Below are 12,887 nucleotides of genomic sequence, written 5' to 3'. Positions count from 1 at the left end.
TGGCGCGATAATAAAAATGAAGAGAGCCGGCCATTCCCTCGCCACGATAGACCGCGTTGCGGTGCCGCTGCGGCCGAGAGCCATCCGGCGATATTACGCGGGGCGGAAACGCACACACGCGCGCGCATTCGCGACAAGTTATATACGAAATTTCCTTTTTACGAGCGGGACAGATGGTCGACGTGCATTTCTGACACGAGCAGTTCCTCTTTCTTTCTCTTTTTTTCTCCGTTTTATATTCCGCATTCCCGAAATCCCGAGATCCCTTTTCGGGCAAGTCGCGTCATATCTCGCCGTGACGCTCCGCGCGCGGAAGGGGGAGGGGACTGATTTACGGTGAACTGTAAATGTAAGTTTGACAGCAGGTTTTTATCGAGGGAACGGAAATAACAGCGAGACGCGAGAGAGAGAGAGAGAGAGAGAGAGAGAGAGAGAGAGAGAGGCTTTTATTATTTCGACCTGCGCCCTTACTCCCCGAATTTGTTTACTCAATTTTTCATGCGGCAGCTGCCAATAGAAAACGCGAAAGCTGAAATTGGGTTCCCCGCTAACTCGTTGTTCAATCGATTTTATCGGAAAGATGATACAGCACGAAAAAAAAATACAATTCCGAAGAATTAGAAGAGAAAAAAAACCTATTTTATAAAAGCGTGTAAAAGAAATTGATTTCTAATTAATGTAACATGTTAGTCTTGCCGCAACGTTTCAATTAGATTCTTTGACGCCGTCAGGATGCTCGATCTTCCTACAATCTCTCTTTTTCTCGAGTGTCCGAAGATGATTATCGTCGAAAGACGAAAGCAAAGGGATCATGTATAAGGGTGAAGAATGTGATGTAAGTGAATATGGATGGTGGGTATGTTTTGCCACAGGCCAGATAAGACTGTCAGCTACCGATGGAGATTGATGCGTCTCGCATTAATCTAGCTTGTCTGCCTTATTTTTTTCGTCATTACTAACCAGGTCTCTTGGTGAATGAGAAATAATGCAAATAACGTGACGCTTGATCATGCCATTTCACTTCTAAGAAAGCCCCAGTCAACGCTGAATACTCCATGAAGAAAAAAATTTCTCGCCGTAAAACCTGAAATAATTTTTCTCTTTCATAAAAAAAAAAAAAAAATAAAAGTTTCTCTGAAATTTTACGATTACATTGTTAATGTTTACTTTCTCTTTATTTCAGATATGATCTCTGGAATATTTCTCACGTAGACTGCGCGTTTTATGTTCGTCAGCATTCTGAGTGAACTGAAAGGAAGTTTGTCAAGAAATTACGAAGAAAGCGTTTAATTTTAACAGCAACGGCACGCGAGGCGGAATTATCTTAGACGTCGCGGCACGGCATAACTTTTGTTATCACAACGGAAACTCGCGATGCGAAATCGTGAGAGAGTTCGCGACATAATTCACATCCAGCACATCGCGCACATCCAGCCCGATAACCTCGTTTCGCGCGTTATCAGCGCTTCCTTTTTCGCGCGCGGAACTTTCCACTTTTCATCGACGGTGCCTCGCGATGAAACGCGATTTACTCCGGAGCTACGACTCCGTAACGGTTTTGAATTTCATGAGGATACGTTCGGCGAGGGACGAATTAATTGAAAAAAAAAAAAAAAAAAAAAAAAAGAGGAACAGAAGGGGTGGAAGTGGAAAAATGCATGTGGGCGTTTTACTGAATTTTTGGAGCAATACGAATTAAAGGCCTTTTAATTGGCGGCAGCGCGGCGCGCTTTAGCAGACTTCTAATTTTTTAATTCGGCTCTTTGTGCCGTCGACTGCCTTTTATTTGACGAAGAAACTCCATTTCCTCGTTAATATTCCTTTGCCCTTTGCCGACCTGGCGCGGCGGATACGTAAAGAGATCCCGGCTATTAAAAACGCTACGATGCTTTCATAAATTCCGTACTTTTTTCCAGTATTAAAAGATTTATTCCCGTATATATTTTTCCGAGCGCACAAAATGCTCTGTTCCCTCATCACGCAAAACCAGATTAAAATTTCTTCACAATAAGCAACTGTCTGACATAAATTAGTAGACGTAATTTTTCTATTCTCCTATTCCTCTCCTCATCAAAAACCTGAAAAATATTTGAATTTTTGAAGACGTACGTCTCTGGAATCTACTCTCGTTACGTAATAAATTCTCGAAATGGCAAATCTCGCCTCGGAGCCTTCGAAGCGGAGAGATCTCGTTTCAAAGAACACGCTTCTTCTTTCTCTTCACGTAGCCGGCGAGTTTTCCTTTGGCGTCGATGTAACCCGTTTGGTCTCGGGACGTCACCTCCGCCCCATCGCGAACAAGGTCGGAGGTTGTAGATGGCAAATCGACAGAGGTATGAGAGATAGCGCCGGGCCCGGACAAAGTTTGTCGCAAGTTTAGATTGAGTTCAATCTCCGAGCACACATGTATACAACAAGTGCACAGGCACACAAGTGCACGTGCCCCACCTTCCTCGCACCTTCCACTCTATCGTGACTCAACCGCCGGTCCTTTCTCAACTCCCCCCTTCCCAACCCCCTGCGCTACCCCTATGGCCAGCTTATCGCCTAATATCCAGCCGGAGGTGGAAATGTCGAGACGTTTCGTGCCCAGACCCGTCGTCTTCGAGTTCGCGCCTCTATGCCCTCTAGCCCCGTTCTGTTCCTTCCGTCCACCCCCCCCCCTCTCTTTCTCTCTCTCTCTCCAGTCCGAAGGGTGACAAAGTAGCCGTCCAAAGTGGAATTGTGTGGCTAGCTCGTAAAGTTTTTCCCTTTTTCGCAGAAAACTATTGACGCCCGGAACGCTTATCGGCAAAAAGCGATTTAACGTCGCCGTCCTCGCTGCATTTAACGAGCGCCTCGCGAGAGTTCCGCGCTGCAACCGCACGATTGCTGATGGCGCGGTTTGTTACCGTGCGGTATGCTGCGCGCGGAAAGTCGACGGTTTCGTGCATACATAAAGCGCCGGTGATTCGATACCATACGATACTCGTGAATAAAAGAGAGGTGTAAAATCCATCGTATAGAAATGTATATCGAGCATTACTTATATAAGGGGATAAAAAAATCACTTTCGTCAGGTTAAAATTTGGTTATAGAGCCGGGGGCGGTAACCGAAGAGGTGAGACGTAATTTGTTTCTCGTCGCGCGTTCATTGAACGGGATGAAATTACCGATTTCATCGCGGCATCGCGGTGCAATCGCGGGAGCATTTCAGAGGCGCGCGAGGAGCCCTATTCCGGATGTGTCAAGCGCCTAACAACGTAACGTTGCGTATGTTAGAAGCACATCACGTAAATCAAGTTAACCGCGTGGTACCGCGATGAAAGCCTTCGCCGGCTCGTTGCCGGATGAAATTCGCTTTTCGTCCGTCCCCTCCTCCGCCCCGCGCCCCGCCGTACCCGTAAAATTCGATCAGGAACGCCGTATTCTCGTTGGCTGATGGCGTCATTACCTTACTTCGCCATTTTGCCGACACAACACAACGGAACAAGGGAGCTACACTGGATGGAGGGAAACGAGTCGTGCGTTCCCTCTAGGAATTTTGCGGGATGAACTTTTTCGCGTGTATCACGCTCAATGGCAGACAGAAATGTCTAATAATACTTTTATTTCACTGGTATATACGTACTGGCCGCCCGCTTACGCGCGGTAAAATAAATTCTATTCCGCCTCTTCTTGGACTTTTGTTATAAGCTAAGAATCTTTTTATATTTCTAAATCGCGTGGTCTCTGATTCTTCTTTATCGCACGTTGTCGCGCGTTACGTTAAAAGCACGAGGGAATAAACACGAAAAAGAAATGATATGAAAAGATGAAAGTATGGAGATTGGAGATCCAGAAGAAAAGACCATTGAAAAGAAGAAGGACGATGCGGAGGTAACCAGACGTCGGGCGTTTCCTTAATTGCATTTTTATGCTCGCCCGGATTTCCGGGTCGGCAGAAGGGTCCAGAAGTCCACGAAGAAGAAAGGAGTTTATTATACTGAAGGCAGAAACTCTCACGAACCCGTGGCTAACCATTAATGCGTCTTGACTCCTCTCCAGAGTGAACGAAATCAATGCGACGTGATCTTTGCTCAGTCGGAGAATTTCGACACGTAAAATATCTATCTATATTGATCGACAAAAAAAAAGAAATAGTAGAGGTTAATAAAATAAGAATTAAAATAACAAATTAAAATAAGAATATTAAATATATAAAATTAAATATTTATATTCATTAAAGAAACCGATCAAAATTATATGGATTTTTAGTTCTATTATTTACATACTTTAATCCTCTAATAAGTAAAGTTGAAAAAGTAAAGTTCCAACAAGTTATTTGTTTTAAAATAAAACATCCTCGAAGAAAGAAATGAAGAGATATTCTAATTTTGAAAAAGTTCAACTGAAGCGACGAATCTAATTTCAATCTTAACTAAAAGTAGATTGGAAACGGAAGACGATTGACCTTTCGGAAAATCTTGTTTCCATAATTAACAAGAAGTAAGAATCTTGGACATTATGAGATACTAGAAACACACTTTTTAAAAATGACAAGAGAGTCGATGCAAACGAAAGGTTGCAAAGTTTACAGGAAAGTTTGTTCGGCATTCGTATCTTTTAGAGATTAATTACGCTCGAACTTCTGGAATGATGCACTTCGGATACCGTTTCGAAAAGTTTCAAACAAAAATAATCGGATTATATTTTGCGCCATATAAGATGCAAACAGTGATAATCTGACTCACTATACCTTGCGACTTCATAATTTTTTTCACAAAGTAATTAGCGTTCTACAAGAGCTCCGTTATTCCGAATCGTGATTCTTTTCCGTCGGCTCTTCGATTTCATGAGCGGAATCGCGTTTCCGTGTTATCCTAAATATTCTCGGAAACTCGATAGTGCAGTCGGACAATGGAAGTCCCGATGGAAATGCGAGAAAGAAGAGAAAAGAGAAGTGAATTCCGACTGCACGGGGCTGCGTCGAATTCGTGTAACAGTCGCGAATAAGTTCGAACTGTCTTGTAACATCGACCGTCCGTTCCATCGGGAGGTCTTTCTCTCTCTCTCTCTCTCTCTTCCTATCTTCTCGCTTCTAGATTTATTGAAATTTTATGCGGTATCCCGATGAGGTCCGGACTCGAAAGTTTTATCGACGGCCACGATGGGTGGCCAGACCTTATATTACGCGGGGAAAAAAGAGAGAGAGAGGGCCGGCTTCTATTTCGCTGCTCAAAGCTTATTTCATTTTCCCGTGCTTCAAAGAGAGAGAGAGAGAGAGAGAGAGAGAGAGAGAGAGAGGGAGGGAGAGAGAGAGAGAGAGAGAGAGAGAGAGAGAGAGAGAGAGAGAGACTCCAGGACGTCTCAGTTGGTCGAAATGAAAAAATGAAATCCCTATAGAAAGCTACTTTCTGATTCATGATCGTAGTTACCTACATTTCTTTTTTGTTCATAGAATTATATCGTTAATTCTTTCAAACGTTGAATCCTCTTTAACTAATTCTCTTTTAAATAACACGACTTACGACTTTTTTACGTTGCCATTTTATCGGCCCGGCAGGCTCTCGAATAGCCTATATGAAAAAATTAATTCCACCTTGCAAAAGGCAAAGTAGCGATAGGTTGGCACATCACTCCGAGTCGAGATGACAACTTTATGCTCCATACTCATCCTGAACGGCCGTTAATTTTCACGCGTCGTAATTTTCACGCCCGGCAATATCGTTCTATCAGCGCGCATCGAAAAACCATTTATCCGGCCGCCAAACGAGAGAAAGAGAGACGTAGGAAGGAAACGTGATGGAGCTAATGGTACTCACCCTAGGTTATGGTTGTCCGTGTTGTCGGGAGCATCGTCCGTCACGGAATCCTGCGTGAGGGGGTCCTGAGTGACGTCCACCCCCATACTGCCCAGATCCAATGTGGCGTAGGTTCTGCGTGCCTGCACCTTCGTTCCACCGCCCCCTCCCCCGCCGCCGCCGGTCACCTCGCCACTTCTGCCACCGCTGACCAATTCCTGATACAATTCCTCGAACAGAGAGCTGCTGTTTCCATTGCTATTTAGAGCATCGTCCAGTCGGACTGGATCCAGATGGTAGTTGGGATTTTCGAAGGAAAGGAGGCCGTTTTCTGGAAACACAGAAATAACGTGCATCTTGTTAGAATTATGCTCAAACGCTTACTTGAAAAATAATATCGGAAATGTATATTACGTTCGTGTAATTTAAGATATAAATAAAAATATCTTATCGCAAAAAAATTTTATTGCTTGTATATGTAACCTGCTTGGCATCAAAACGATCGAAGATATTATCAATGCAAAACGCCCCATTACACAACGACGAATTAGTTATTCAGGCTATTATCAAGGCAATTCTTACGATAATCCTCATCAATCACGCAAATGGGAACGGCGAAGAAGCAAAACGTACGGAATAATGAAATAACGAATAATCAGAAAATAATAGATATCGCGTTTTAGAGATGCTTATTTGGCGGTCGATTCGAGAACTTGCGACGGTCGAGAACTTGGAGAAACGAATCGTCTCGGTCGTTTTCTACTCATCGTAGAAAATTGGGCATCGATTTTGCGGGACGCATGCGTAGCTTATACTAGCCGTTTCCTTCGCTGACGTGACTGCATGTGATAATAAAGTAAGTCCCGTTTCCTCGGAGGAGCATTACTCGGCAGAAATCCCCGTTGCTTCTTCGCGTGGCGTGCGAGACGCCGCGACGCGCACAGCCGCTCGCGGTTTTAAGACTTTAAATATCAGCGGATAACGAGCGGCTAAAGGTCAAGGCTCCGGGGAGTTATGGCAAACCGTGATAGCAGATGCGATCGACCGCAGCTACCGGCGGCGGCGCGTGCATGGAGAACGTGCCAAAGGTCGCCCGATAACGCGGTATCGATAACGCGCGGCGGACCGCCCCCGATATCGGCGAACGTGCCCTCTCTTCCTCCCTCCTCCGCCCCCCCCCCCCCCGGTTTTAACGTCACAGAATCTGACGCATCGAAATCGGATGCATTTCACGTCGCGCTCGAATCGAATTCCTGACGCGAGCGCGATCAAGAAAATCGAGAGCCCACCTCGCTTGCCCGACAAAGCCGCATGACAAATGTTTCAAGTTCGGCGACGCTTTTCGCAAAAAGGGCGGGAAACGAAAGATCGAATATCGAGGAGAGGAGGAGGGAGAGAATCCAATTTAAGTTCGTGCTAATCTATCGCGGCGACGGCGGCGATTACGGTAAGAAAGCTTGTCGTTAGAGATCGTCGAAGACGAGGTATTATCTGACGCGCGTCGAGAGAGAGAGAGAGAGAGAGAGAGAGAGAGAGAGAGAGAGAGAGAAAGAGAGTAATGGCACGAGCGTTAAGCTTTAAGCTCGCGGCCAGGATAGATAGCCAAGTTAAATACTGCAGTCGCGGTTATCCGATATTCCGACTATCTTCGCGGTAACTCGCACGGAATACTAATAAAATTTATCCAACGCGGTTAATATTGGCGGAGTACACCTAATATATAGAGCTTCCAACCGCAGGAATTTATAACGCACAGCCGTTACGATTGCTCGTGCATGGTCATACGGTATATAATTGATATAATCAAAAGTCCACAAATAGACTCATCCAAGACTCAATTCCGAACGTAGATTTCTCCTCATTTTAGATGCGCCTCTTCGAAATTTCGCGAAATCATCTACGCATCCAACGCGATCCATCCAATCGATGTGTCGCTACTCACTGATAATCCTGAAAAAGACGACAATGGTGAGAATGACGTTGTAGAGGAACCGACAGAACGAGTCCATGCTGGTCGGACGGCTGTCATGTTGGCGAAAAAGCTCGGCCCGATACTCCAAGAATACTCTCGCGAAATAATCGGCTAGAGACGACTTATCGACGAGTTATATATCGGCAAGCGCGCGAACAAACGTACGAAAACTCGGTACGGTAGCCGAATCTCTTCTTAGCCTCCTTTGTTCCTTTGTTCCTTCCTTCCTTCCTTCCTTTCTTCCATCCGTGGTTTTTCTATCTAATCTACGTCTCGCTCGCGCCAATTACGCTATTGATTCGACCACCGTGAAGGCTAAAACTTCCCGCTTCCGAAAGGAGCTTCTTTTTGATCTGAGCGACTCGCGGCGAAACTGATTCCGCAGGTCGAGCTAAAAATACTTTTTCAGCAATCTCTTGTCCTACTTCCAACTCTCAATTCGCTAACGCCTAAGAAATGAAAAGATGTAAATTTAAAATTCCTTCTTAAAATAAAAAAAAAAAAAATAAAAATAAAAAATCCTTCCTTTTTCCTAAATAAAACTATATAATAAAATATAATCGGATAATTTTGGCCCTTTTTATTTTGGTCGTAAAGTTTGGCTATTCGGAAAAAGGATCCATATCTAACGATGCTACAAATTCGCCGAGTGGCGAATTCGCGGATGTTTATTCAGTCCGCGTTCGATCGTCAATAAACACCATAGTTTCACGTTTATGGCAGACACAGTCGCGACGTAAATACCAATCGCGAATCTGCGATTCAAGATGCGAACGGGCAATGAACTCTCATCATCCGCGTCGATACGTTTCATCATTCAAACAACGTTCGCAGGCGCGCAACGATCTTCCCTTTTATTTTTTTTTTTCGACGATCGTGTTAGCGCGCGCTCACAAAAAAAAAGCCTATTAACTTGTTGCACATGAAATGGCACTAAACGAGTTACGCGGTGCAAAATACGAACTTCCTTCGGGAGAATTAATAATGTCGAAAAAAAAAAAAGTAGAGTTTAACTGATCAGTTATTTTAATAGATCATATTGACGCCCCACTCGTTTCGTTTGCGACAAAGCGCCGGGAGACGCTTCTTCCTCGCTGATCGGTCAAAGCTAAAATTAATGGCCTTGTTACATTGAATTTTTCTTTGTTCAACGTGGAGACAAAGAGGTAGCGTATGAACGTTATTTTATGCAGAATTAATTAGTTGATTAGAGAATAAATTCATATTTTTCACATCTTTTAACATTATCATTTACTTTCTGAAAATTACGATTGTTTGCGTAACGTCGAAGTGTATTTAATAAAATGTCACAAAGCCCGAAAGAGTTTTTCTACAATTCATTTCATTCAAAAAACTGTTTAATGAAGTAATTATTTTATGACGCGCCGTGCTCCAACACCGCACTGTTAATTGCGGTAATTAATAAAAGAACGCTCTGCGGAATTCATAATGGCAAGCAAAATAGTATGCGCGTTATACAAATTAAACACAACTGAAAGTTTAATTGTACGACATTCTATGAGTTACTATCATTTTAAGCTCGGTTACCAAATGAAATGTGGTTGTAGGTTTACACGTACCGCCCACATGTTACATTTAAAAATAAACTCATAAAAACAAACTCATAAAATTCCATTTTTCACTACATCAATCTATGAAAAACATCATGTTTTTTTCGCCCATACAGTATGAATTATGGCCGCAGGGCGCCGTCAATTAAACTTCTATTTACAAAAAACCGATGTGCGTTCCCTTTCTTCCTTTTCAAAAGTTCGTTAGCGTTCGACGAGGCTTGTAATTTGCAAGAAATCTGAAGGAAGGTCGCGTAAAGGAACAAAATCGAGTAGATGAAAAAGGAGCCGACAAATTCTCTGGCAACATTTCGCCTCGTTACGGATACGAGTGCGATGATTGCACTCCGTCGGCTGTATCTCGTTATTTCTATCGTGTAAAAATCCTGGCACGCGTGAGTCACGGGGCGGCAGGGGGCCGAGGAGGGGAGGGAGGCCTGAACGACGGGATGTGTTTTAAAGTTGGAGAGCACGTTCGACGCGCGCGAGAGGAGCCGAGCGAAAAGTATTAAGGCGACCGGCGGAAGAAGACTGAAAAATACTCTACGTGCTCGTTAAAATCTCATCTTAAAAAATCTCTCACGTGGCGCGGACCAGACGCGCGTTGTGTCTGAAGGTGGCGAGGAGAAAGGGGATGGAAATAAAAATTGGCCGCTCGGACGATGTTTAACGAGTTCCTCTCTCTCTCTCTCTCTCTCTCTCTCTCTCTCTCTCTCTCTCTCTCTCTCTCTCTCTCTCTCTCTCTCTCTATTGCAAGCAGTCTCCTTTGGATATAAAATATCTCATCGAATATCTTTGAACTCTTGTCGCATGACTGCCTGTCTTTGAAATACCACCTTCCTTCGCTGCAAGAAGCGAGAAGAGATAACGTAATGTGTAAGAAAATCCTATCCAAAACATTCGAGGATTTTTTTCTGCGACAACGACTACGTCTCGAAAATTTGGAATCTATGCGTGCATTTATCAAAAATAGAATTTAAATTGTACAAACGTCGGAGGATCGATTTACTTTTTTATATAGCGCTTTGAAAACTTGAAGAAGTTCGTACATTTCCAAGAAGAGATGGAGATTGGAGGACGAACGGAAAGGCGATTTGCTTGGGATCAAACGAATCGGCTGCGGACGAGAGATACGCAGGCTACCCGTTACAGACGTTACGGAGCGGCAGCGCAGCCGTTGTTCTGCGAACATGTCTCGTTATTTCGCGTGGAATGAAGCAGTTTAAAGTTTGAACGCCTGTTGGGATCGTGGGAAGGGCTATGCGAACGAGACAATTAAGAGCGGCGAGGATAACGCAGAAATGCGGACGGTGTTCGAAGTTGCTTCACAGGACGTTCCGGAATTCATTCGCGAGAACGCATTCCATTCTGCCTGTGGATTTTACCTCGAACTAGATTAGGAAAACTTCGTGTAAATTTTATATCGTCGAGCGAGTATAACATCACGCGATGATCCCCAGTTATACCGTTGGTATGTGATAACAAAATTCGAAACGAATCTTCAATTCTGAATTCAATTACTGCTGTTATTATTTAATTATGAATAGAATAATTATAACGATAACTTAAATTAATATATATATTTTGCTTAAAGTCGAAAGAGAAAAAGTCGAAAGAGAAAAATAAAATAGAGGTTTTCGAAGAGGGTTGAATCAAATCGGTACAGGCGAGGCGACAAATTGGCTGCGGGCAAAACTGCTCGCGTTCCAGTTCGCGATTGCTCCGAGCAAAAGTGCAATTGCAGCTGCATACTTGGGGATGCGTCTCGTTATTTCGTCGTCCCGAAAGGAACCCGTGCACACAGTCGACCGAAAAGTGGGCTGCTGCGGAAAGTTTTAAAGTTTGGACACGCTCTCTCGGCGAGACGGGGCGAGGGAAGAGAGTGTACAAGCCGGAAGCGAGCGAGGTCGAAAGAACGAAGTTGAAGGTGGATGGAGAAGAGTGCTGTAGGCAAGAAAGGCAAGAAACAGAAAAGGAGGGAGAGTGGAAGAAGGAGGGGAGGGGTAAAGAGCTCTGTCACCGCCCTCGATGAGTCACCCTATCGATTGCTCGAGCGAGTGTAGGTAAAGCTGACGGGGGTTGAGGGTGGGTTTTTACCGTACGCCTTTCTTCTTGCTATCGGCGTCCTTACGTAAGTTCTTCCTACGGAAAATTAAGTTTCATAGACGCGGAACAACCAATCCTCCCTCCCCCTCTCATTCCTCCCTGTTCTGCGAGTGAAGGGCGCGTGGGGTGCTGGGTAAACGACGGGAAATTCGATCGGTGGCAAACCGACTGTTTGTTATCCTGCCAACTTTTGTTCCAAGATAATTTTCTTTTCACGGATGAGTTCAATGAATGAACAACACGAATAGGAAGCATCTCAAAGTAAATCGTTAACAGTAACTATAAATTATTTTATATTAAACAAAATATATAATAATTCATTTCCATTCAATTCATAATTTATTTTCTTATAAGATAAAAATATGACGTCAACAGAATTTTATAAAAAAAATATAATACATGTAAGAGCCAATAAGTCAGAGATGAAAAAGATATTTTAGAGCATTTTATCATCTAGGTATAAAAGTCTATGGCGTATTGCAGTTAAGGATGGTTACGGAAATAAGGTAATTCCTGCGCCCTTGCTCTTATCGCGAGATTCAACGGTTAATCGATTTCTCTAGTGCGCGATTATGCGAAGCGCAGAAGTTGAAGTTCCTCGCTTCATCCCACAGCGTGGCACTGCCCTCATAACAATGAAGTTACGGACTTAAATGTCTCTCGCACGGGAAACCATGGAGAATGGGGTGCGAAGAACCAAGTGCCGTGTCTCGTTATGGCGAAAAAAGGCCGCGGCAATTTCGAAAGCGGTCGTTAAGCGTAACGACGTGCGCAAGATGGCGGCGGCGAGACGGTAAGGTCAAGATTTTTCGGCTGTGTTCCACGGCAACGATCTCTTATTCACATTGCAACCTCATTTCGCTATTCCACGCGAGCGTATTTCAGGAAAATTACCCGCGTTCAATCAGCAACATTGAAAGCCCGAATAATAAATGGCTTCCATTCTCGGTTCATTTTTAACGGATATTCGCAAAGTCACGAATAACGCACGCGATACGTGTGTAAAACATATTTAAAATGTACGTGTAACTTTTGCACAGTAAATATATCACTTGTACATTAAACAAAAATGTATTCGAAAACCATTTGCAAATTGTTCTCTCACATCATAAAATAAAAATAAAAATATTTCAAAATTAAACGCATCTTTCCTTCATCCCGTCTTGAAGTTAAATGTCATCGAAATAAGTCCGCCTTATCACGCATTTTGCTCGTAAAATTTAAGAAAACATAACACGGACGTATCGTCCGGTAGATAATGCTCAGATTCTCACTCTGCGGACGATAGGATATTTTAGATAAGACGCGGGTCCTAATCAGTAAAACGAGATTACGAGCGCGCCGTCTCCATTGACAAACAGGCGATGACCGTTCGACGTTATCGGGAGAAGTGGATAACAACGAGGCGAAGGGGTTACGATCGACGGAAGAGACCGCAGTTAGGTCTCCGAAGGGGGGTTAATATGGCGCCGGTAA

General features: G+C 43.8%; 1 protein-coding gene across 1 annotated transcript in view; it reads right to left on the bottom strand.

Moving 5' to 3' along the window:
- LOC105431615 (protein Fe65 homolog) overlaps positions 1-12,887 on the bottom strand; it is a 146,881-nt gene that overhangs the window by 43,598 nt on the left and 90,396 nt on the right. The window contains exon 4 of the mRNA XM_011645915.2: positions 5,784-6,093. Coding sequence (XP_011644217.2) covers positions 5,784-6,093 — 310 coding nt within the window. The remainder of the gene's footprint in view (positions 1-5,783; positions 6,094-12,887) is intronic.

The sequence above is a fragment of the Pogonomyrmex barbatus genome, unplaced genomic scaffold (assembly GCF_055798465.1).
Source record: "Pogonomyrmex barbatus isolate J1 unplaced genomic scaffold, ASM5579846v1 scaffold1, whole genome shotgun sequence".
Classification (NCBI taxonomy): Eukaryota; Metazoa; Arthropoda; class Insecta; order Hymenoptera; family Formicidae; genus Pogonomyrmex; species Pogonomyrmex barbatus.
The sequence above is the reverse complement of the archived record's forward strand: the minus strand, read 5'-3'. Positions and strand labels throughout refer to the sequence as shown.